Here is a 26,829-nt window from a genome sequence, read left to right as displayed (position 1 = left end):
CACTTGTAGTTGGTCAAGGGTTGCTCGAGTGCTGCTATTTATAACTGAGCGAAAGTCCAGTTGCCTCTGATTTAAGCTTGTTTGCTAAGCACATTAGCTATTAGACAACAGTAATATTACGTTAAAATGTGCATGTGTTTGTTACTAACATTATCTGCTATGCTAACTGCAGCTTATAAGCTAGCATTAGCTGAAAGGCCAAGATGATATCATGTTAGAATCAGCTGAAATGCTAACCTCAGTGTGTCAGCTAACATTACCTTTTATGTGAGCAGGAGCCTATATACTATGTCCCTGTTTTGGACAACCCGTTCCTGGCAAAAGTTGTCCCCAGAAATGTCCCCCACTTCAGTGTTTTACAGGTTATCCTACAATTAGCATGCTGGATAGCACTAGCATGTATGCTAACGTTACTTACCAGCAACTTCAAGGTTACCATATGCTAAAATGCTAACAACATGCTGGAAAATCCGGTCTTCTATGCTAACAGAAGTTTATATGCTGTCCTTAGGAACAGCGCTAACACTAGCTTGTTATTTTGTTTATTAGCTAGTTTACGTATGTATCAAAAATGAAAATGCTGATAAACAAATGTCATACGTTATATTTTAATCTTTGTGGAAATGCCAGGATATATCTTTCTGAAGTTAGGTGATACTCTGCAGAAAAAAGCAACATTGAAAAGAAATCTATGTTTAGACCTTTTATTTTTTGATTTACAGTAAATGAAGCTGCATGCAAAGCTAATTAGGAACGCATTCTTTAGATCAAGTACAGAAGCAATTACTTCAAAATTGTCCCTTTGTAAGCAACAAGAAAGTCATGTGGCCTTCGTCAATCCTGACGGGAGGCAGGGAGTAATCCATTAGAGAACACCAAACAAAGGCCTTGTGTTTACTTTAAGAAGCTCAGCGAGCTTCACTGCAGGGACTTTACCAACAACAAGTACTCCTCAGAAATACAGCGGGACAGGAGGCATTCTGGGAACCAATAAATCTGCACACGTAGATTCACGACAGGCCAAATGGCTGGAAGCAACTTCACATTTTTAGATTCCATGTATTTTTTTCCTTGTACAACAGTAGGAGGCCTGTGGAGTTTGGGATGGGGCTGAAAACCCTGCAGGTACAGACCTGAACGTCACACGCAGATGAACCCATACATAAAATTCCTAAAATGAAATCACACCAAACCTTTTCTCATTTACGTCAGTCAATATCGGCAAAATTATTTCTGTTTGCTAAACCCTAGAATAATAAACTTTAAAACTTCCTTTAAATTCACAAGTATATATTTCCTATGTGTCTGGTACCCTTCCTTAAGCTTCTCACTTCTGTGGCATTAATTTGACAGTCGACTGACAGGAAATTGAGTTTTAAAGAAGGGGAAGACCTGCGGTAAAAGTCCATGGGTCGTGTCGAGAACTCAGGCCTCCAAACCCCACTAAGCTTTTCATTTTACTGGAATTTAGGCCCATTTCTCCTAACATAGTGAGCAGGAATATAACTCAGGGACATAAAGTCCCTATTGGGCTAAGACGGGCTTTTGATGGTAACTCCCAAACTCTGACTTTACTGTCCTGAAGCCGACGTCTTGAGGCATCGATTCCTCATCTTGCCATTTATTTCGTGAAGTGCACCAGTCCCTCCTCCAGCAAAAATACCCCCCACATCATGACGCTGCCACCTCTGCAGACTCGTGGACGTCCAAATTGTCCCTCTGATATCTTTATTTCTTTTTTTAAAATACTGTCACACAAGGAACTTGCTGGTGAAGATTCTCAGTCATCCAGGTCATGGTCATTCTAAAAAAAAAAGGTAAAAAACAAAGCAACTGGACTTGTTTTCCGTAGTTGAAGACATTTCGCTTCCTCTCCAGGAAGCTTTCTCAATTCAAAAAGTCTGGAGTAATGTGGAGTATCAAGCTTTATACAATTGGCAAACATTACAAGGCCTTTGTTTGCCAATTGTATAAAGCTTGTTACTCCACATTACTCCAGTTGCTTTGTTTTTTACCTTTTTTTGGAGTCACACAAGGAAGCGGAGTGCTTGACATGTCACTTCACGTGTGGCCATATCATCCTCATATGGGCTTCTCCAAAAGCATAAGTGCCGATTAATCTGGTGCATTTTGAAGAAAGCAACATTCATTTTACCTAAACATCTGGTTTTAACTATATAACGAGACATATATAAGTGGTTGTGAATATAAAACAATGGACCACAGCAGAGGATGAGCAATAAGTAACAAAACAAATGAACCATAAAACTTGTTGAGTCCAGCAATGTGGTGAGAAATGAGGATAATCCAATCAGATGTGGACGTCTTTTTACGACGACGACGCGTTTCTTTACGAGCAGCACTGGGGAGACGCAGGCTGAACCCGACACCACGGACCATAAAGCGGGCTCGGTTCTGATTCTCTCGTGTCCGAGCTCAGAGGAAAAACAGCAGTCACGGGTTGCTGCTGCTGCTGATCAGGAGGATTTCATTAGTCAAACTCCCGCGGCGAGCTTCTGAGAGCAACCAACAGCTGCTGCAGACGCGTACGCGGGGATGAAATAAAGCAATTACCGAGTTCTGCAACACAAACAGCCCCGGGGGCCCATCGAGCCCGTTTATCTGTTGTGGCGCACGTCGAAGCTGCTCTCGCTGTCATTTCTAACCTTTTAGCTGCAGACAGACACGATGAGGCGTCAGAGGCGACGGGGCTGATAAAGCCCGTCATTTCAGCAGGGAGGCTCTGCATTTTCAAACAGTTTATCTCAGATTCGGGCAGCGGGAACGACACCAAGCCGCCGACCTGATGTGAACCTGTCGCTCAGATTAGCCGTCAGCCCTGCTCTCCCTCTCTGGATATTAAATGAATAAATCATTAACTTAATGAATAAAATAATGTCTGCGCCCTCTCGCGGTCCCTGCAGCTGTCATTTGGTAAATGCAGCAGGAAGCCGAGGCCCGGAGCCGATTGGCCTCGGAGCCTCTGAAGCTGACGTCCAAACTTTCCTCCTGTTCTCCATCTCATTTCTCGGCGCTTCTCTTCTGTAGTTTTACCAGCTTTGGCAGCTTAGCTCATTTTTACTTTTCCTCGTTCTCATCTCTTTTGGTTAGGAACAGGGCTGAACAATTAATCGCATTTTCAATAAAATCGCGATTTAAAGAAACCCAATTTCCAAACCGCAGAGTCAGCAATTTTTGGCTATGTAACAATTAGGGAATTAGACACGTCCATTAGGTGTTGGTAAAATGTTTAAAGTGGGTTTGCCTCCACATGGAAGGGAAGACAGTTGCAGCAGTGATATAATCTAACTTTATTACTTGTTTTAGAGTTTATATAATCATACATAGCATTAAGTACAGGTCAATCAGTTTAATACATAGACTTGCTTGTTGGTTGGACTTTATGTTCAACAAGGATCAATGTCCAAATCAACTAAAAGCTGTTCTCTTGAATAATATTCTGATTAATAGAAACATTAAAAGTTCTTGTATTAAATAGTCCTTGTTTACAAACATCTTTATTTAGAGGTCATTTTTGTTGCTTGTGGTTAATGCAGAGAAAAGTCAAAATTGCAATTTTGGTTGAAATATATTGAAGGCAGAACGCAATCATTTCTGCTCTGAGTTTAGATGCTGTGGGTCTTTTAGCAACTAATCCACATGGCGAGGAAACAAATTGATTTGTTGTTTGTATATGTTTAAAAAGACATGATAAATTAAACTGGAAAAAAAATAAATAAAAAAAAAAAATCGCATTAAATCGCAATATTAAGAAAGAAAATCGCAATTAGATTATTTTCCAAAATCGTTCAGCCCTAGTTAAAAACGACATATTTGTTGAACCTGCAACACAGGAAAAGCTTTCAGAAGCGCGTCCCATCCTGTGTTTCACCGTGTTTCACTGCTTTGGGAAAACTTTGGCGATCTGTGTGTTAAAGCCAACTGCTGTTGTGCAACTTTCCCATAATTCCCAGCTTTACGTCGCTTTTAAATGCCAGATTCTTGCCGTTCCTGAATCGATTCTGCTTCACTTTGTGCACTTCTTCAATTTTAGAGAGTCGGCATCCTTCCTTTTTTTCATCTTTGAAATGAATGATCTAGTTTCAACATCTGCAAGCATCCTGTTTGCTAAAGAGTTGCTTGTTTCGTCTCGATTTGTTCTGTTCATTGTTGCAACTCTGTGTGCTAAGAGCTTTGCAAAACACTCGACGCTTGAAAAGAAAGAAATGTTGCTTGTCATATAAGAATATTGAGCTTTTATTAAGATGTGTTTAACAACATCTGCATGAGTTACATTACTGACAATGTTTCAGCCGTCTAGTCTGAGCCACGGCTGCAAAGGTCTGCAAGTCTCATCTTCCGACTGCTGATTCATTTGGATAATAATAATAATAATAATAATAATAATAATAATAATAATAATACACTGCAAAAAGGGAGCTAAAAGCAAGTAAGGTTTTCTTAAAATTAGCATTTTTTCTTGATTTGAGCAGCTAAATAAGACTATTTGCCAATGTAATTAGTATTTTTACCCCTGAAATAAGATGATTAGGAATTCTGCTCTTGCTGATGAATTGTTTCTATTTTAAGTGCACAAATCTTATTCCATTGGCAAATAGTCTTATTTACCTGCTCAAATCAAGGACAAGTACACTCATTTCAAGAAAATGTCGCTTACTTTTAGTTCCCTTTTTGCAGTGGATGCAGAATTAGACTTATGCAGGTATTTGTTTCAGAAATGCTAAATAAAAAGGAGATTCCTTTGCCGGCGCCGATCTGAAAAAGTGCCATAATTTTTGTCAGACTGCAGTGGTTTGACCAAATCAAAATGTTCAGCTGGACCTGGTGGGTTTGTTCGTGTTTTTCAGCAACAAGGTCGGACCCCTGATGGACGAACCTCCACAGAAAGTGATTCCCTTTATTTGTTGTCGCCATAAGTGACACAAAGCCGTCCTTTTCTGTACACCACTGTGGTTCCGCTGAGTCTGGCATAACACAAATAACATTAAATTTAGCTGTTTCCTTTTTCTGCAAAATAAAAAATTGTCTTCCAAATAATTTCAGTTAATTTTCTTTTTTATCTTGAATGTTTAATTTTCTTCTATGCATCACATGTCTGAGTAAAATTTAGTGGACTAATTCTGAAAGTAAGGCTCATCTAAAGCTAACTTAACTTTCAAGTTGTGACTCAAAGTCATTTTATAAAAATACTGGATTAAAAACGGATCTATTTTATGCAACCTTTATTTAATTGGGTAAAAAGAAAAGAATCAAATCTCTTTTTGAAAAGAGACCTGGGGAAATGGTCCGGGAAAAATCTAAACAGCTCAATTCACTTGTTAGATGTATTGATTAAACTAAATATAATTATGATATACATCTAATATTTGCTACATATACATGTAATCTTTTTCACACCCTGTGAAATCTTCTCTTTACAGTTCATCACGTGTCAAAGCAAGCAAAATTTATAGTCCCCCATTCCCCGTGACAACACGCATGCACTGGAAATACAATGTTCTCATTAATCTGAGTAAATGTTTCTTTTTCTGTAAAAATCGGAAACCGTTTTCCATAATCATCTTATTCGGGGTCGTTTTTCATATTGATATTTGATTGTATGTCGATCGTGTCAAATAGGAGAACAGCAGTGAGTTAAATGTCGCTTATTTATTCTTAACATGATCTGAAATCAATTTTCAGAGTGGCTTCTAAGTACAAACGAGTGACGTTTGGTGTTTATCTATACAGCACATAAACCGTGAATCAAAGTGGAAATGAGTCACAGAGCTCTGCAGGAAGTGGAAATTAAATGGCGTGAAACCGCCGAGGCAAACCTCTTCAGAGGCCTTCGTGTGATGAATCAATACAGTTTGATTAGAGCCTCTGAGTGAGGAAGGCTACATCCTCCTCATCACATGCCAGCAGGTCGACGGCCTGGCTAATAAAAAGTGAAGGAGAGCAAAATATCCCTGAATGTGACAGGAGGCACAAATAACCACACGAGTCACTGAACCTTTTGGCACATCTAAGCCATTATTGATGTAAACGGGAGTTATGGGTATTATTATGAGCTTTATGAATCAAATCAACTTCCCTCGGATACCTTCCAGTCAGAGGCTCTTCCTCCAGCTGCGATCGGCCTCCGCGGGATGAAAACAGAAGTTCGAGACGTGCCTGCTGGGGTATCGACGTGTCGGTGCGCCGACAGAGGATGATTACATGCACAAATTGAGTTTAGAGCAACGCAGGAGGTAATCAGGAGCCTGGTGGTTGTAACAAGGATTTATCTGCACTCCTCCTGAAGTACTGCTTCTAGTTTAGACATTACAGACAGGCAGTCTGGTAGACAGCTCAGGGGTCCTATCAGGTAGTGACACAGTGTATCGTAACGCTCCGAATATCCATTGAATGGAGCGGCTTGAATGGACTTTTGAGCCTATTGTGCCACATAAAAATCAGTAAGTAAAGACAACGGTGAATATATATAAGGCGCACCGTCAATTTATGAGAAGATTTAGGGATTTTAAGCACGCCTTACAGTCCAAAAAATACAGCATTCAAACATCTTTAAAGAAGGAGGAAAAGATCAGAGGATTATTGTGCTGAGCATAAAACCGAGCGGCCTGCACAGTGATGTTTGCGAGATTTCCATAATGCACACGGGCTGAAGAGCCGCTCAGCGAGGAAGAGGCCATCACTCCAAAAAGCAACAAAAACTGCACTGTGAGACGCAGACCTCCGTGTTGGGAGACCTGATCAAACTGAAATTAAAGCCTTTGGCCACAATGAGCTGTGCTATATCAGCAAGCCTGAGAATACCATCCTAGCTGTGAAGTACGGAGGTGGCAGCATCATGTCGATGAATCGTCATGAGGAAAAAATATTATGTGGAAACATAGAAGCAGTATCTCAAGAAATCACCCCCCCCCCTCAAAATATAAATAAATAAATAAAACAAATCACGAAATAAGGGACTAAGTGGCAGAAGGACAACAAAGTCAGTGATTTGGACCCGTCCTAAAGCCTTGATCTCTAGAAAATGTAATTAACGGAGCTGAAAAGGCATTTGTGTGAAAGGTAGCCCACAAAGCTGACCCAGTTCTGAGAAGCTACAGGAAGGAAACCTGAAATGTTTGATCAAAGTTACAACATTTAAAAAAGGTAAATCCACCAAATGCAGAGAAAATGGATAGAAGCTTCTCAATTTGAAGAAAGTAAAGAAAATCTCTGGTTATTCATTTGCAACTTTTGAGTTCATTTTTTATACCAACAATGTTTGTTGTCTTGTGAAGCACTTGGGGTCACATTCATGTTTCTGAAAGTTTTACATAAAAACACTGAATTGAATTTGTGACTCTCTGAAAATGTCTGGCCTGCTACCGATTCACATGTTTGAAAATGTAACATTTGTTGTAACTTCTCAGATAAGCTAATGGTTAAATAAACTCCAAATGCCGAAGGGAACATCTCCTCCAACCATCACCTGGTGACAGTAACAGCAGATACGATGATGATATTTAGGTCTTCTTTACTGTTAAATTTGCCACATTTACAGTAATCAAAGACATTTGCTAGGTGCAAAGTGCATCAAGGTGCATCAACCAAACAGCAGCCATCAACTCACCTTGGAGGTGTCTCGCTTTTAGCGCGACTTCCTGTGAGATGATAGGGCTGCTGCCCCCCAGAGGAAGCAGACAGAACAGCAACCACAGCATCCTTCTGTCGTCTGACCACCTGTCCACACAAACAGAAACAAACATCAGCGGAGAAAGTCCTCCCCTTTCCATCTGTGTCCCCGCAGCGCTTAGATGATTGTGGGAAAGTGTAGCTTCAGCGTGACGTCCTCCAAGGGTGGAAGCCCCAGAGACGGGACGCGTTGGGATTTTCAAAGGCAGCAGCGTGGTTTCCTCTGAGCTGCATGAGTCCCAAAACTGAGCAGCCGTGACACAGCCTCACCTCCCCTAGTCACGGTACAAATGTCCCACAGGGGGGGTGCATGCCCCCCCCAACTAACACAAACATGGAACAGCAATCAGGGGTTTATTTCTGGAACTTCCTCTTAGTCCAGAACGACCGAACCAAATCAGAAATGTTCCCATTTGCCCAAAGGTTTCATCTTATAATAATCGCTACAGAAAAGGCTGTTTTCTTATTTCTATTTCTGTTTGCTGAGGCAATTAGTTATCAGCGATAAGGAGTGACTGGTCCGAAAACGGCCTCTGTAGAGAGTTCAAAGACAAACATTTACCAAAATACCGATAATGTTGGTGAAAGTCGCAATAGGAAGGCTTGAATATCGTCGTTGCTGCCAATGGTGGCAGAAGTAGTCGCCACATCAGCCACGTTGGTTCAGATGGATTTTAACTCTTCGGAAAAGAAATCCTCACACTGCAAAAACTCAACTAAAAGTAAGTAAAATTGTCTTAAAATGAGCGTATCTGTTCTTGATTTAAGCAGGTAAATAAGATTATCTGCCAATAGAATAAGATTTTTGCACTTAAAATAGAAACAATTCATCTCCATCATCTTATTTCAAGTGCAGTATGTCTAATTATCTTATTTTAGGGGTCAAATTACTCATTCCATTGGCAGATAATATTATGTACCTACTCAAATCTAGGAAAGAAACACACATTTTAAGAACATTTTACTTATTTTTAGATCCGTTTTTGCAGTGCATATGAAAAGACATTTTGGATTTACTCAGGGAATCTTTGTCTGATGCTCAAACATGTTTGATGACCTTAAGCATTTAAGTGAGACAATAAGCAAAAATTGAGGACGTCTGCATTGATACGACTGCATCAATCAATCTATCAATGAAGACCTACTGATTTGGACCGAGACCCAACGCCAGAGTTCAAATCAGAACATCTAACGTTTCCAAAACAAACCTTTAATCTGCTCCACAAAATCCTGTTTTATGAAAGAGTTTAAAGAGACTTTCAGGATTCTGGAAGGAAAAAAAAAAAAAAAACCTTGGTAACAAAGGCGCTTTTCAGGTCATTTCTGCCTTTCCAAACATTGCTGGTTCATCGACTCCACACTGACCTGAATGTACAGTAATCTATGAGAGGCACTGGAGCTCCAGTAATTGGACCCGCCCACTTCTGTTCTCTTATTCGAAGGCAGTAAGACACTGGGATATAAGGGCCGCTGAAAGCTCATGCCTTTAATCCGCTTAGTCCACCGAAGCGGTCGGTTACTGACCGCTGAGCATATGGAGCGTGACAGGTCCCCGATGTACGTTAAAACAAACCCGCAGATGATAAAACAAGCAGATTAAGACCTCATTAAACTCTCTTTCATTTGAGAAAAGCAAGGACCTCAGCTCAACTAAGGTCCTGGTTCTGAACCTGACAAAGATGGAGGGCTTGGTTCAGGTCAGGGGTCTCTTCCTGGACATCTTGCTGTCTATTAGCAGGGGGTGGGGGATGGATGGGGGGGGGGGGGGGGGGTGACGAATGGTCAGGATAACCTTGTCTGCCAGCCAAATTCTCACGGTATTTGTGCGTTCACACACACACACAAGAATCCACCTTGTCCTGTTCCCGCCTGAATTGTTCGGACCAATCACGTTACAGTATTGTGGTTTAAAGGGGGACATCAGCTTTGATGAAAGCAAGAGTTGCTGAGCCCACAGCCGAACCAACGTAAACATGGCAGTGCAGGAGGACACACACGTAGCTGCTTCTCTCACGTCTGCTTTGTGAGAATCCACGATTTCTTCTTTGACGGGAGAACACCAACAAGTGCCTTGACCAGCTTACCTAGGTGTCAATTTGCCCAATCAGCTCGGGGTGTTCTGCTGAATGTCCCTCGTCTGCCCAAATGGGTTTGATGGGAACAGAACCAGATTCACAGTGTGCAGAACAGAGAGCTACACATTATCAGTCTGGCTGGCCAGGTTAGGATCAGGACTTTGTCTGCAGAAAAAAGCCGAGCCCAAGAGAGAAGTTCTCGATTCACAGCGACTAGGTAGATCCTGGAAGTGGCCAGACTCAGCCTTAGATCCAGAGGAATGGTCTTCATTGGAGTGATGGGCTGGACACACCTCGGGTCCACCAGAAAGAGATGAGAGGGTTGTTTGGTTTGATAACTGATTAATGGGTTGGTTAGTTGTTTGGCTGGTTACCAAGTGGTTGATCAGTTAGTGAAACGTTGGGATTGTTTGTTGGTCAGTTAATCGTTACGATGGCTGATTGGTTGGTTGGTTGGTTTTTTGGTTGGTTAGGTGTTAGTATGGGTGGTTGGTTGGCTGGTTGGTTAAGGGTTCAGATTGATGTTTGGTTGGTTGGTTGGTTGGTTGGTTGGTTTAGGGTTTAGATTGATGGTTGGTTGGTTGGTTGGTTGGTTGGTTGGTTGGTTGGTTGGTTTAGGGTTTAGATTGATGGTTGGTTGGTTGGTTGGTTTAGGGTTCAGATTCATGGTTGGTTGGTTGGTTGGTTTAGGGTTCAGATTGATGGTTGGTTGGTTGGTTGGTTGGTTTAGGGTTCAGAATGATGGTTGGTTGGTTGGTTGGTTGGTTTAGGGTTCAGAATGATGGTTGGTTGGTTGGTTGGTTGGTTGGTTGGTTGGTTGGTTGGTTGGTTGGTTTAGGGTTCAGAATGATGATTGGTTGGTTGGTTGGTTTAGGGTTTAGATTGATGGTTGGTTGGTTGGTTGGTTTAGGGTTTAGATTGATGGTTGGTTGGTTGGTTGGTTGGTTGGTTGAGGGTTTAGATTGATGGTTGGTTGGTTGGCTGGTTTAGGGTTCAGAATGATGGTTGGTTGGTTGGTTGGTTGGTTGGTTGGTTGGTTGGTTTAGGGTTCAGAATGATGGTTGGTTGGTTGGTTGGTTGGTTTAGGGTTTAGATTGATGGTTGGTTGGTTGGTTGGTTGGTTGGTTTAGGGTTCAGAATGATGGTTGGTTGGTTGGTTGGTTGGTTGGTTGGTTGGTTGGTTGGTTGGTTGGTTTAGGGTTCAGAATGATGGTTGGTTGGTTGGTTTAGGGTTTAGATTGATGGTTGGTTGGTTGGTTGGTTGGTTGGTTGGTTGGTTGGTTGGTTGGTTGGTTGGTTGGTTTGTTGGTTTAGGGTTTAGATTGATGGTTGGTTGGTGGTATGGTCACGAGCTTTGGGTCGTGACCGAAAGAACGAGATCCCGGATACAAGCGGCTGAAATTAGTTTTCTCCGTAGTGTGTCTGGGCTCTCCCTTAGAGATAGGGTTAGGAGCTCAGTCATCCGGGGAGGACTCAGAGTAGAGCCGCTGCTCCTCCACGTTGAGAGGAGCCAGTTGAGGTGGCTCGGACATCTGGTCAGGATGCCTCCTGGACGCCTCCCTGGTGAGGTGTTCCGGGCACGTCCCACCGGGAGGAGACCCAGGGGAAGACCCAGGACACGCTGGAGGGACTATGTCTCTCGGCTGGCCTGGGAACGCCTTGGGATTCCTCCTGAGGAGCTGGCCCAAGTGGCTGGGGAGAGGGACGTCTGGGCCTCCCTACTGAAGTTGCTGCCCCCACGACCCGACCCCGGATAAGAGGAAGAAGACGGACGGACGGACGGACGGACGGTCGGTTGGTTGGTTTAGGGTTTAGATTGATGGTTGGTTGGTTGGTTGATGAAGTTTTTGGTTTGTTGGTTGGTTAGTTGTTATCTGGATGATTGATTGGTCGTATTGATTTATTTACCAGTTATTTAGGCTTTTTTGTTGCAAGCCAAGTCCTGGTCACCTTCCTAAAGTCAACCATTTAGGATAAATGTAAAAGGACCTCCTTAAAGAAAGCAACATCAAATAAATGTATCATTGCTTAAGGCCTCTAAACAAAGTCTGGTTTTGGCTTTGGCGCCGACTGAGGGCCGACATGATTTAAGCGTACCTGACAGTTCATAATAACACATTCACTTTGTAGTCTTCAGTAATTTGTTGTGTTTAATGGTCTAAAAGGCGGAGAAATCAATTAGCAGACTCCGGTCGCTTTGCAGACAGCTGATAGTTCAGGATGATTACCACGGCAGATTTCTATCTATGAAAACTTCAGCGGAGGAGCCGGCTTTCTAATTGGAAAACAACAAAAATCTCTATTTCATCCCTGCTCCTGTCGGTGTGCATCTTATCCGGTTGGTGCAGTTCTCCTGCCTCGTACTTCCAGGAGGCAGAGCTGAAACTCTCAGAAGCTGCTGATCCTCGGGTGTTGGAAGCTTCCTGTTGTAAGTCAGCTAAACCAGCTGCAAATAGCCTTCAGCCATCCCTGGAAACATGTAAGAGGCTCGGGAACGGCGCACGCAAACTTTGGATTCATTAACCGTCTGATCTACTGCTGATGTACATCCGATCCTCTGGCGCTTCCAACCAGGTCGTCCCTGCAGGTGGATCTGTCTGGTCTGGATGTGGCGGGTCCAGATTCTAGAGCCCCCCCACCCCGTCACTCCTTTTAACCATGACGGACTCAAGCTTTGTGGTCCGTTCAGGTAGAAAGGATCAAGCTGAAACATCTGAGCTGCACTCCTCTATGTGCATTACAGTTTTAGAGAGTTTTTACCCACGTGAGGCAAGATGGAGCGAATCTCCCTGATCCTTGTGAGTGTTAAATCTGGTTTAAAGGTCACTCCAGGTGCCTCCATCACCTCATCCTGCGGCGGGGGAGCCGGCCAGGAGCCAAATAAAAATCCCCTGCTGACTGATTTGTTTGCTGATCTGATTAACCAGTTCAACAAACAAAATCAGTGGCAGCTCTAAGCCTTTTTATTTCCTTCTGCGACTCCTTCCTTGCCCAGCTCTCTCTGGGCCCCAGCCTTCGCATCGTGTCTGTGGGGCTGCTGGTGGGTGCCCGCGCGGCGGCTGGTCTTATCCAGCTGCTGACAGCTGTTTCAGCATCTGGGGGGGGTCGGCAAACAATACATTAATGCGTCTTACGTAAGAAAAACAGGAAACATGCAATGAGGTCAGATGAGAGGCCGGGAAACGCGGCGTACGGTTTGGTTATGAAGGAACGGAGGAGGGAGCCGACACACGAGAAGCAACAATAGGCAGCCCGGTCTGTCCTGCAGCGCTAAGACAACAGGGACAGGGAGTAATCGCTGCCTTCATCTGAGGGGAGAGGAGATTACAGAGGCAGTTTTCTCCTCCACATCTATGAGTTACGCGTCAAAACACATCCAGATACCTCAGTCCACCTCAGACTCCATCTCTGTGGCGTTCAGAAGCACGATGCCAAAGCACCGAGGTGGAGCGACTCCGCCGACGGCCTCGGAGACGCAACCTTTGCTTTCTGAAGCCTGCGTCAGAGCGCCGTGTCAGACCCAACAGGCCTCAATGAGCTCGGTAAAAGGTTAAAGGTTAAAGGGCAGGGAACCTATGGCAGCAGGAGTTGGGTTTGGAAAGCTGCGTCCGAATGGAAAACAAGACGCCTGGAAAGAGGAAGCGGCCGAAGCAGAGACGTCTGACTTCACCAGAAAACCAAACACTCCTCGTACTGAACGTCCTTTTTTGATTTCATGTTGTCTCACAAACTTTTTAGGGTCAATTTGTCAATCTGATTATTTATTTTTTTTAGTGTTTTCTGGACTCATTCCCAGAGGATCTCGTGATTAAATGCGTCTCCGGCGCATGTTTCTGGCCTCGCGGGTAAAATTCAGCTCGACGATATTTTTACAGTCTGATTATTTCCTCTCTGATAATTTTCCCATCTTCAACAGGACTGTGTTTAGAGTTCATCTAGTCCCAACGGTCTTTTACAAAACGGTGTACCTCACTGCAAAAACTGAACTAAAAATAAGTAATATTTTCTTAAAATGAGTGTATCTGTCATTGATTTGAGCAGGTAAATAAGATTATCTGCCAATGGAATAAGATTTTTGCACTTAAAAAAGGAACAACTCATCTCCATCCTCTTATTTCAAGTGCAGGATATTTAATTATCTTATTTTAGGGGTCAAAACACTCATTCCATTGGCAGATAATATTATTTACCTGCTCAAATCTAGGACAAAAACACAAATTTTAAGAACATTTTACTTGTTTTTAGATCCGTTTTTGCAGTGCTGCCTTGCCAAAGGGGCATAAGGCAGGGCAGGAAGCAGGAATCAAACTTTTTTGTCTTTTTTGTCTGGTTTTCTTCCATTTTTCCATCATCTTTTGGTCATATATTCCATCGTTCTGGTGTTTTTTTTTCCTTTTTCCTGATGTTTAACCGTCTCTCTGTGTTATTTTATTCTTAGTGGATTCACTTTGGTTCGTTTTGTTAATTTTACGCGGTATTTCATGTCTTTGTGCCGTATTTATTTATTTTTGCCACCGATAATTTCCCGCGGCGCCTCTTTGACTTCTTTAATTTTTTTTAGGACGGAGAACATGACAGACGTTCTCCACATCGGCGGGACCTTCACCAGTCACATGTCTGCTCGTGTTTATGAACGGAGCCTCACCTCAGGGTTTTTTTTTTTTTTTTTTTATCACCCCCAATGTCTTCTCACATTGAGCTCATTTAAAAGCCCGTGGGGGGGGGGAGAAAAAAAAAGCCCCTTTAAACCCAAACACATGTGACTGAACATCCACACAGGTCTATTTCTGTCAGGATGCGTGATGTAAATCCACCCGAGGGGCTGCATAAACTCAGGAATGTCCACTGTGGTTCATTCATGCTGCAGGAAAACAAAAAAAAAAGCTCTTTTTCAGCGCTGCTTTTTGCTAAAAAACAAACAAGCTCAGAGCTGAGCTTTCCCAAGCTAATGTGCCATTAAAGACCTTTTTTTCCCCACAGATAACACGCTGCTGGTTTACCTCAGATCGTATTGATCTGCTGGTTTCTCCTGAAAACACGGAGCACGCGTACCAAAAACACCTGAGAGAGTGTTCTTAGAAAGCAGCTTCAGGTGCTTTACGCCTCGTTTTATTCGTAGGTCTAAGTCCTTCGAATAAAACGGAGCGGGAGGAGCTCGTTTGATTGGTGTGCAGCACTTTAGCTCACTTTGGGACGCCGGGGCTGGAAAAGTCTTCAGAAACACAAACACGATGCTAAAAATATTTAACTTTTATTCCGTTTTCTGCTGTTTAGGGTGTTTTGAAGCTTGTTTATACGACACCAATAAAAATATTCCTCCTCATTCCAGCTCTTCTCGTGTTTCATGCGTCATGTGAAGCTGAAGGAGGGTGACTGGTTTTCAACACGGTGGTGGCAGCATCATGCTGCGGGGAAGCCGGTCCTTAACCTTAACTCTCATCCTCATTCAGGTGATCAAAATATCGTTCCTTTAAGCCAGGCCAATAACGACCCTAACGACTCCTCGTTACAGAGGAGTGGACCAGTTTCGGTTCAATCTGCTGGCTTAATGACTTTAACGACCGCCCATTACTAAGGGGTGGACCTGTTTTTGTTGAATCTGCATGTTATCTAAGACATTACAAGGCCTTTGTTAGGCAGTAGTATAAAGCTTGGTACTGCACATTACTCCAGACTTTTTGAATTGAGAAAGCTTCCTGGAGAGGAAGCGAAACGTCTTCAACTATAGAAAACAAGACCAGTTGCTTTGTTTTTTACTTTTTTTGGAATTTATTATTGACATGAACAAACTGGAATCTGTCCGACAGATAAGATTTAAACCAGCCTAATGCTTTCCCCTTAATCCCTACAGTATGTTCAAGTCTTTCTAAATTGTGAGCACTGAGATCTAATAAGACAAATATAGACACAAGTCCATTATCTGAGGCTATGAGAATATCATTAGTGACTTTCACCAGAGCTGTTTCAGTGCTATGATGAGCTCTGAAGCCTACTTTTTTTGGAATGGTCAGAGTCGACGGAAAAAACAAATACAGGACGATGCTGGAAGAAAATCTGGCAAGGGTTTAGGTCAGAGCACGTCCCAGGGGCAGAGTGGCCTAGTCAAAGTCAACCAGGAATCTGCTCTCCATACATCCAGCCTGACGGCGTAAGGAAGCATGAGACAAAGCTGGTTATGGCACTGTTCAGCTTTTAAATACAGAAACAGATAAAAACCACGTTTCCTTTTCCTCTCACTGATGCACGACTCCGTGTCGGTCCTTCAGACGAGACTCTCTGAGGTCTGAGGTGTAAAAACCCAGACCTGAGCTGAAGGACGCCCCGTTGGTTTTTCCGTTGGCTTTCATAACGCATCTCCATGCGAACGTGCCCCGGGTGACTTCTTCTCCTGAATAAATAACGCTGAATTAAATCAACTCAGCAGGGAGCGGGTGGAGGAGGAGGAGGGGGGGGGGGCATGATTAAAGCTGGCCAGAGTCAGACGGCGGCGCTCAATAGAGCCCGTTTTGATATTTAAAGGCCCGGTCGGCCTCACAGACGTAATCAAATCATCTCGCTCAGGGACTCAGCAGCTGAATGATCCTAATTAAAGGCAGGAGGAATCTAATTCCCCTAGTTGGGGAATTTCTAAATAACCATCAACCGTGTGTCATATCTGTTCCAATAATTTAAAGCCGCGCCGTCTGCAGAGCCGCGATTACATTAGCTGTGCTCTCCAACACGCGATTCCACGCCATTAAGTGGTTAACATGAGGAAAAACAAGTCTGAGACCCAAACTGTCCTCAGTTCCTGTCGTCCTGCGGCTTGAAAACAAATCAGCTTCTTTGAAATGTTACTTCAGCTCCGTCAGCCTGCAGTCTGGACTTTGACTAGGCCACCTCCTCCAGCTCCAGTCCAGCTGTTCTCTTGTTTCAGTCCATATTAATGGTTTCTACGCTCCCAGGAAGGTTCGTGTCGGCAATCGGATTTCAGCTTGGATAAAATACTAATTAAACTTTTTTTGGGACAGAATTCACCGTAAAAAACAGCGTCAGAGGCTTGTGAAAAATAGCTATTTAAAAAGTATGTAATAAATAATAGGAATAATTTTATTCCTTTAATGCCTGTAAACATTTTTTTAAAAAGGACCCCTGAGTAAAAGAATATCCTAATATTAACGGAGACAAAATGATACAAAATTAACTGCAAAAATGGATTGAATCAACTTTAAGAATAACTAGAACAAATAACATTTTATTTGTTAAATAATTCAATTATAGGTTAGCACATTTATTTTTAATAACAAAAAAAAGAATAAAAATGAGGACATGGAAATAAAGGAGAAATAGCCCTAATAGTACTACCATGAAGAGACTGAACTGGTAAAAATGTAAATATTTAATAAAATTCCCTTTAAAATGCCAGAAAGACAAGTAATACGTCTTTTCGTGTCAATTCGCTGTTTATTTGTGGCGTTACTGCAGCTCTTTGCAGCTGTTTAAAGTAAAAATGTAACTGGTTTTAGGACAGAAAGCGCTGTAAAAACGGACCGAACTGGGAAACTTATTCCTTAAAAAATTTATTTTTATCTGTTAAGTTCAATAAATATTCATAACTTGGCTTTTTATTAAAAATAAGAGTAAAAATGACGTGAGACGTGAACTAAAAAAAACTTTATATTGTAGAAGAAAAAAATCGCAATTAGGTTTAACATAATTTTTTATTATACTAGTTATTTTTATTACTGAAATAAATGGACATCAACATAATATCCATAAATATTACTCTAAAAACCGTTCAAGGAAGTTTACATTTTCTGAAAAAGTTTATTATTTTCACTATGCAACACTTTAAATACGCATTTCCACATAGAATAGCTTATGGTAAAGCCAAATTTTTAAATTTGTAGCAAAAAGAAAAGAAACAAATGTAAAACCAATAAATACTGTAGAAATTCAAAAGGAGAAGGGCATAATTGATGGTAGATTTTGCAGCTTTTAATTAACATTTGTGAAACAACTACCTGCACAGGTCTAATTGTGTAAACGAGGGTGAGCGGCCTTAACGAGCTTAACGAGAACAAACAGGAAGCGCATGTGTAGAGGCTCGGCGTGAAATTATCGAGCCCTGAACCGCAGCTGAAAATAAAAAAAATGTAAAAAATAAAAATCAAGGTGTGAAGAAGTCTGGATCTTCACCTGTTCCCTCCATCACTCCCTATCAGTGACCTCCTGCTTCCAAACATCTAAAAGTCTCAGATTAGGTTTGGAGTTGGTGTCTCACTGCCACAGTGACGGTACCAACCGTGAACAAACTGTTCTGGCCCTCATGGGAGACCCAAAAGTCTTCTGGAGGGACAACACTGTGCTAACTGTGATGCATGGGGGTGGCAGCATCATGCTGTGGGCTGGTTGGCTGCTAGAGGTACTGCTGCAGCAGCTGGTGGAAGAACCATGGACCCTGGTTGGTGTTCTAGCAGGAAGATGAGGAGGATCCTAACTTCTGGCTAACTTCCCCAGATAGAAAGCTTTCATTTTGAGTTTCAGGCCAGATGATTCAGTAAAAGTTGTCACTTAAGAGTTAAAACTGACAAGGAAATCTGGAAATTGTGTAATTTAAAAAAAAAAACGTAATATATGAAGATCTGTGCAGCTGGTTGAGACGGTTTCCTTCAACCTCGTCTGTAAATATCCGGGCGACTCCTGTCGCCGCTTTAGGAACCTTTTCTCCGCGCGTCTGACTCAGACGTTTACAGAAAATTAGCAGCTGGTCTCACGATGATGACGACTAACAGTCAGCTGAAGAGTGCCGGCCGTGAAGACGTCCTTTAAAACACCAGACGGGGCTTATTTAAAGAACGGCTGCTGCTGCTGCTCCGCTGCAGGCGACCAGCTGACCTTTAACAACAACGACGCTAATTAAACCTCGACAAACGGACAGGGGGCAACGCATTTAACAATAAGCTGATGGCTCCATGAGATGTGGCTGAATTAATGAGCTGGAGTGGCAGCTGCTCCTCCCATACGAGCTAAAAAGCAGCAGCGATGAAGAACCTCACACACTGCGTCAACTTTTATCCAACTTCCAGATTAAATATGCTTCAAGTCGTTTTTAGGGTTTAATTACATTTATCCACCGTAAATAAAGGTGCTGTTTGTTGTATTTCTGCACTAAAGGGATCTAACAAGAATAAAATTCAACCGGAATGATTTGGATTGTCGTTTTAGACGTTTAAACACCAAAACCAGCATAAACTCTAACAGATAAAGGGAAGATTTATTCCGATTATCGCTTTTAAAAAAAAAAGGTCCGCTGTGTGGAATAAAATGCCATCTAGTGGCACAAACTGGAAACTGCAACCGACAGAACGCCGAACAACCAACGAGATGAACCGGTTTACTTTATGGCGATTTAAAGGAGCAGTGAGCGATATTTCAGCACCACCTGGGGACCAAAGCAGAACCCAGCCCCTCCTGTCCCTTTTCACGCGTCACTTCCTACGCCCATATTTGGACAAAAAGACAGCGAAACCGCTGCGCCTTTCAAAGGAACATTTCAAGTGAAGAAGTACCTAACTCATTCTTCACGTCGTTATTTTTTAGTACTTTCTAAAATAATCAAATGTTGCTCATTGCTCCTTTAACGCTGCTGTCTTTGCCACCCTGGACATAATTGGTTTGACAAATGATCGGAACAAATGGGGGAAGTCCAGAGAACTCGGCGAAGATCACGGAACCAGAACGTTTCTAGGGAGCCATTTCCAAACAACGGCTGAAAAGAAATCGGTTTGGATGTTTGGCTTCAAACACCAAACTAGGAACTGCTGGAACACCAGGAGCTCGTCACTGACAGCCGTCAGGCATGGGGATGGTAGCATCATGCTGCGGGCTGGCGGTTCTGAGCCAAAAAGTTACATTTTACGTCTGATTTCAGGAAAACGACTCGTTTGTCGCCAACCGGTTCAGCGTCAGAGGCGGCACCACGGCTCGGTTACTGGAACGTCAACAGGCCCCCTCTGGTTAGGAGCTCCAGCAGCCCCCCGCCCCTTGTTTCAGCCGGGGTCCTGTGACAAACATTAAAAAAAGTCGCACGAATCAGCTTCTCCCACAAACTCGTGGCAAACAAAAACTTTAGCGTCCCTCTGGGGGTTTCTGACACAAACCGGTCAGATCCGCACGGCCCAAATTAAACAGATTAAATGAAGACACCCGCCTGTTCTCTGCGGCCACGCCCGTTACATGCAGACGGCGCGGCGAGAAGTCCCATCTGGAGGACGGACATCACTCTGCAGCTCTGCAGAGCATCCCCCCCCCCTCCTCCACACACACACACAACAGGAAACCCAGATGTGAACGGACAGCAGCGTTCGATCAGCTGGGAGTCACATGTCAGGCCCGATGTAAACACGGCGCCGTTATGTAACCAGAGCAGGCAGATGATGGAGAGGCGGCAGCTTTAAGCGTCTCTAATCGATCATTTAATCAGCAGAGATGAACGCAGCTCCTCTGCAGACGTCGACTGAACACGCTCTTATAAAAACGGGGAAGTCATTAAATCACGGCCGCACAAACAACCACAGATGACCTGCCGTCAGCTCCCATCATGCACCTGCTTCGTGAAACGTGCTGCAGGCGGTCCCGCTGCCGGATGAAGCGACGAGTGTTGAACCAAAAGCTCAACAAACAGGTCTGGGCTGCTAAATCTGGCAGGATCATGCTGTGGGCCGCTTTTCTACTAGCGGTGCTAAAAATGGAGGACTGCCTTTTGGGAGACCGTGGACGGTTCGTTAGGGGACCAGCCACAAAGAAATGGACAAACGTCCAATCAGGACGGAAGAGGACGCTTCAACTATCTGAAAGACGTTCATCCGATCTGTCCTTGATAAAAAAAAATCATTGCAGCCTGGAGAGAGAGGAACGATCTCAATGAACCGTTAAAAGGCCTAAACTGAAAAAGACATCCACACCGACAATGAGAGGATGCAAACAGAGCAAAGTCTGCTTCTTCTGTTTCAGTGCGTCTTGTGTTTCATCCTCAAATGCTTTCAGAGTTGTTTAAATATTTATTTTACATTTCCCCCTAATTGATGCTTTAATCTTTTTTTTCCCCCGGTTACATAATGGTTTGTTCCAACTCTGCGGCCCAAAGCGGAAAAACAACAACAATCCCCCCATGAGGATCATAAAGCACATTTAGTTTGATTTAAACATCATTTCCGTACCAGAAGCACGCAGACGTAACATGAAACTGAACGTTCTTGGCTTTTAATGCGTGTTTTGCAGCTTGAGAGACGTCCACCAGCACGTCTGACTCGTGTGAGAGCTCTCCATCCAAGTTGTCTCCAGCTTGAAGTGTTTCTCACAGCATCACGGCCCGATGCATTAAAGTCACACCTGATGAGGTCGGCCGGCCAATCGAGCGGGACTAGGGGTGGAGAGGGAGGCGTGACGACGTCACCTGTCGTGGTGCAGAGAGGCACGCCGGGTAAAGGTACCACAGCTAGCTGGAAAGATTAAACGTGCTAAGAGCGTCCTTCCAAAGCTGCTGGTTCTACTGTTCTTTCCAGCACTTCATGTAGCCTTACAGGCTTGAATGAAGCAGTATGGACGTCCTTCAGCGTCACGATGCTACAGTGTCTTTGGCATCACGTTACATAGGTCATTCCTTTGCTTTGTACCAACCCTGAGCAGCTCTGGATCTTCACTAGTGGCGGTACAGTGTCTCTGCAGCCACTGAGCTATATAATACACTGGAGTGCTGATTTTACCGAAAAACTGAAGTCACTGGCCGCCATCTTGCTACTCCCTACTCTCACAGAATCCCACAGGATTTGGTTACAACAACAAGCAGTTTTCTGGCTGTGTGAAAACGTTTCACAGGTAATTCTACAGTCAGTGGATGTACTAACACTATCAACTACTAGGAAATTAGGTGCTGAAATATTTTACATGTTATTCATATTAAATATAGATAGATAGATAGATAGATAGATAGATAGATAGATAGATAGATAGATAGATAGATAGATAGATAGATAGATAGATAGATAGATAGATAGATAGATAGATAGATAGATAGATAGATAGATAGATAGATAGATAGATAGATAGATAGATAGATAGATAGATAGATAGATAGATAGATAGATAGATAGATAGATAGATATCTATATATAATTTAAATAAATAAAATGCTAAATAATTTAGCACATGACTTTCTCAGTCCTTGATATTTTTAGAACCTAACATAAAAGTATATAGTATCTGACATGTTAAAGGTTTTAAGCCCCCCCTGAACATGATAAAATCCTCGTTATTCCATGCTGTAGCGCACATATTCCCTAGTTACTGGGGGGAAATAGGGAGTACCAATATGGCGGCTGGTGGCTTCAAAGCGACTCGTTCAAACAGACGGTGATTAGCACTCCAGTGGATAATATAGCTCAGTGTGTCTGCAGCGCCTTCTCGTGATGGTACGCCTACGATTCTGACTCCATGATGGTGCTGTAAACCCGAGCACGAGGTCGGCGTGTCTGGTCCGGCTTTAAGGTCCCAACAAAGCCAACGTTGGGGCTAAACTTTAACCAAAGTTCCTCCCAGAACCCCCAATGTGGTGCAAACACAAGTTTTGTGAACCTCCAATACCCACAACGACCCATCAGACCACTGCGTCCTTAATCTGCGCCAGAAGGCCTCGCCAACAAAGACCACCAAAGTTATGGCTAATCTCTTTACATCCTTTCTGGTCTCAATCAGAACCCTTTCAACTTAAAGCCCCCAATAGAAACTCCTTATCCTACAATGTGGCAGAGGAGGACTGCTGAGTGAACACCTACAGACAACGAGAGAACCAAAGCCTCGTAAAGTGGGGCTTTAAGGCTCTGGTGGGTCTCCTTTGGACTCCTTCACATAAAGGAGTCTCCTTTGGACTCCTTCACATAAAGGAGTCAGAACCTTGTGGACCTGAGTGTCGCACTGGATTATAGATGAGTAGCTTTCTCGTTTAGATTGACGCTCAGAAGTAGACGGACGGCACAGGCTGTGGACCTTACGCACCAGACGAGTAGGAGTACGGCGTATTTAGACCGATCAGTCGTCTGTTTGCAGCATTGACTCGATAATTTGCCGCCCCATGTGGCCGTCATGGGTCGCTTCACTGGGTTCCTTCAGAGCCAGTTGATTGTTGGACGCGGCACACAGACCCCAATGTGGTCCATCTGTATGGTTTTACATACAGAAGCAACTTTTCCTGATCTCTGCTTTTGTTGTAAACAAAAATAAATCAAGGTACCGGAGCCGTGGTCAGTCCAGAGGAGCCGGGGCAGACGAGCTCCAGCCTCCTCTGTCCGGTTCAACCACGCGACGACAATTAGATTATCTTCACTGTTAGAGATGTTTCACTGTCGAGGCAGGAAGACTGCATATGTGACGGTAAAGGCAACATGACAGCAGCGCCTATAGAACCAAACACGTGTGGCTAAAGAGATTTTCCACCTCAGACGGCAGGAGATGTAACCTTCATGTAGATGTTGGGAACTTCCCCGCTGCTCCAAACATCCATTAAACAGACAGAAAAAGAGACGTTCATGTTGTCTCTACTCCAACCTGCTGATTTTAAACCATAGGTTAACCTGGACCCCATGCTTTCCCAGCTTCCTGTTAGCACCGTCTTCTGCATTTAAAGTGGTTTTTCTAAACACCTGAATGCATCGATCTCCGTTCAGATGAGGCATTTATGGGCCACTTCCTGGTTCCTAGGGTAAAGTTTTAACTTGTTTCCGAGCCACATCCTCAAAACTCCTTCCAAGCAGGCAGCATCTCCAGCTCTACATCGGGTAAAGTAGCCCTGCCCCTCCCACACTTGTTGCTGTCAGATCACCAAATGAGAAGCTGCTTCACAAATGGTCACATCTTGGTCTGCAGATGAGTGCCGCCATGACTTTTGAGAAGAAAACGCTGTTTGAAAGCACACGCAACAAGCTAGGGGAGCTAGTGCTAATGCTAGCGCTAATGCTAGCGAAAACGCTAAAATAAACTAGCTACTACTTCAGGCTAATTCCCGAGCCAACAACAACTCAGACGACTTGTCGGCTGTCGTAGCAATTAGCATTTTTTTTTCCAAATCGCGTCTCATTCAGCTGACTGACAGCAAGCAGCAACAAGTGGGGGAGGGGTTAGCGCTACTTCAGGCGACATTGATCAGGAGAAAACTCTGCACCCTCTCCGTCTTTCCAAGTTTAAAATTTATTCTAAACTGTTTTTTAACCACAACAAATGGATAATGTAATGTAAATTTACATTCTGCCGTTAGCTACGTAACTATTTCGGCTGGCAGAAAGATAAAAACAGCCGCCGTCGGGAGCACGACCAAATGTTTTCCATCGAAAGATTTAAAAAAAAAAGAAATGCAACATCTTGGGAGCGAGATAAATAGCACGCTTTTTCTTTTCTTTTTTCCTGAAGCAATTTAAAGAAACCCAACATATGCAGATTTAACATAATTCTGGTTTTATTTTGAGGCTTCTGATCCTGGAGTCTAAGGAATAAAACAGGAGGAAGAGAAAAAGTTCCTTTATGGAGGCAGGAAGTCTGAAATCCAGCAGAAAATTAATAAATTACACGGTTATCCCCATTTATGCATCAGAGCGCTTCCCGTTACATTTATCTGTTTTTTATTCAAATACAAACGCTGCGTTAAAGTGCTTGCTGATGGCTGGTGCATTCATGGACTGACAATTGTTTGATTTTAAAGCGCAGGTGTTAAACTAGGGGTCAGATCAGATAAAAGGGAATCTGATCAGTTGATTTGTGCTTCTATGATTATAAGGGATGAGCACAAGCGGAGCTTTCAAAATGTGGGCATGAATATACCAGCAGCTTCTGTAAGAGATCATATCCAGGAGGACTTCAATTATACAACAAAATGTTTGCAAACTTTAAAAAGAAAAAAATGCTGTCCTCGCCTTGGTGCTGAGGGGCCAGTCTGGCGTGATTGGACCAGCTCACATCTCTGCAGCGAGACGTCTCCAGGCAATAAATGATTAAAGTTTGCATCCGCGTAACGAGCTCTGCCAGCATCGGTGCGATTTTTGATCTGAACGCTGGATGGAAAAAAAGAGAACCGCCTCCTCGTCTACATGTCCAGGTCCTCTGCAGCCCGGAGGCGGTCCAGGTAAATGAAAGATGTCCCGGTGCTGGTTGGAGCTCTGCTCTGAATGCCGGCGTAAAACATCTCCAGAGAGTTCAGAGACACATTATCAGCGCAGGACGCGCAGTTTCCTTATCTGTGCCGACACGCAGCGGCACCAGGCTGATCAGATCAACGTAAAAGCTTTTAAAACAGGACGTATAGAAGTTCTCTGCGCAGAGCATCAGCGTCAGAGCTGCTGGAAAATCCAACCTGAGCGTTTGTCTTCAGTCAGAAAACATGATAATAATGTGTTTTTTGTATTACAGGGTTAAAATGGGTTGAAATCAGCAGCAGAGAAACACCTTCCAGGTTCTCTCCAGGCGCCAAAGCTCCTATTTATCCCTGCGCGGCCGCTGCGCAATCCGGAGCAGCCATCTGCTTGCGCTAAAAGTCAAACATGCGGCTTTTTGTCAACTTTGCACACTTAAAATAAATAAATAAATAAATCACACAACGCATCTTGCAGCAGGTTACAGTGGTGGGCATAAAGCGCGCTGCTCGTTAACAGCCAACATGTGAAGCATGAATAAAACGAGCAGCTTTAAGCAGCTTTGAGCAGCAAAAGTCTGGATTCATGGGTCAACCTGGGAGCGAGGAGGCGCCGCTTACCTGGAGCTGCTGCAAGCCGCCTTCAGAGCCTCCTTCTCGGGAGAGGCGCAGCGCGCAGCCCGCGTCGCTGCAGCCGTGGATCCGGGGAGACGTCGGCTCACGCACAGCTGCTCCCGGCGCGCAGAGAGGAGGCTTTCTGAGCGGCCCCCCTCCCGCAGCAAGGAGCTTTCTGCCTCCACCTGACGCCGCGTCATCCGCTCCCACCGCCGCCTGAGGAGGAGCGGCGGGTGGAGCTCCGTCCAGCGGCCCCGATAAGCGGGGAGCTGCCCACCAGAGCTGCCTGATAAGGACGCGGAGACACGCCGCAGGAACACGCGTGGGGGAGAAAAACCTGCTCCACACCGAAGCTGCGGTCGCTTTAACCACCAAACTCACACCGCATGTTTCTATTAAAAAAAACATGTTAATCACCAGCAATGAGCGCTCCACAACAAGCGGCTTCCTCCCGTGACGTCACAGCCCATATAAGGCATATAGCAACATGGCTCTCTGCCCAGGGCGGCACTACAGGGAGGGAGGAGGCAGGAATGATATATATATATTTTTTTAAAAACTTTTGAGCTGCACGCTTGATGACACTATTGCTTGTTTTAACGCTCTGTCATGGAAATATATATAAGTATGGACTGCTTTTGTCCACATTTAGTCGTTTTTTTTTCCTTCTGTTTCTACAAAGTTTTATTATGGGTACTTGTAAATATGCAGCTGTTTTAAAATGCGTCTCAACTTGTGATCAGCACGTTGGAAAAAAAAACGAAAAGTCACTCATGTTAACTACGGAGCCCTAGAGAGGTCATCGCAAAATGTTTTGCATGTTGAGAGAATGTGCGCTCGTTTTACTAAATCGTGTGCACAATTTACTATATTGTGCACTCGTTTTACTATAGTGTGAGCTCATTTTAATAAATTGAGCTCTCATTTTAAGCATAGTAAAACGAGGGCACAATTTATTAAAACGAGAGCACAATTTAGTGAACATGGTTATAGAACATTGTGTGCATGATCTACTTAAACGTGGCCACAACATGTAAAACGTGCACTCAATATTGTCTTGACACATGTAAACATGAGCACGTTATAGTATATTCGAGATCTCGATCTACCAAAACGCACCCATGAATAATTAAAACGTGTGCTCGAATAAGTTTTATTAATTCGAGGGATCAATTAAAGGAAACATGCTCACAAATTATCACTTAAAGTGAGCTCTCCTGGGCTCCGTAGTTAACAGACGCAAGAGACACGTTGGCTTGAAAGATGAGACGAGTCTAAGCAGCGAGGAGGAAA

The 26,829-nt window shown here is 43.6% G+C and overlaps 1 protein-coding gene across 1 annotated transcript in view; it reads right to left on the bottom strand.

The window, feature by feature from the left end:
• The window catches only part of LOC105916419 (prolactin receptor), a 48,793-nt gene extending 22,972 nt beyond the window's left edge, over positions 1–25,821 (bottom strand). Inside the window, exons 1-2 of the mRNA XM_036128418.1 lie at positions 25,543–25,821; positions 7,628–7,737 (exon numbers count right to left, since the gene is read on the bottom strand). Of these exons, the coding sequence (XP_035984311.1) occupies positions 7,628–7,737; positions 25,543–25,736 (304 nt within the window). The 5' untranslated portion in view covers positions 25,737–25,821. The remainder of the gene's footprint in view (positions 1–7,627; positions 7,738–25,542) is intronic.
• Between the last annotated feature and the right edge of the window lie 1,008 nt (positions 25,822–26,829).

The sequence above is a fragment of the Fundulus heteroclitus genome, chromosome 24 (assembly GCF_011125445.2).
Source record: "Fundulus heteroclitus isolate FHET01 chromosome 24, MU-UCD_Fhet_4.1, whole genome shotgun sequence".
NCBI classification, from domain to species: Eukaryota; Metazoa; Chordata; class Actinopteri; order Cyprinodontiformes; family Fundulidae; genus Fundulus; species Fundulus heteroclitus.
The sequence above is the reverse complement of the archived record's forward strand: the minus strand, read 5'-3'. Positions and strand labels throughout refer to the sequence as shown.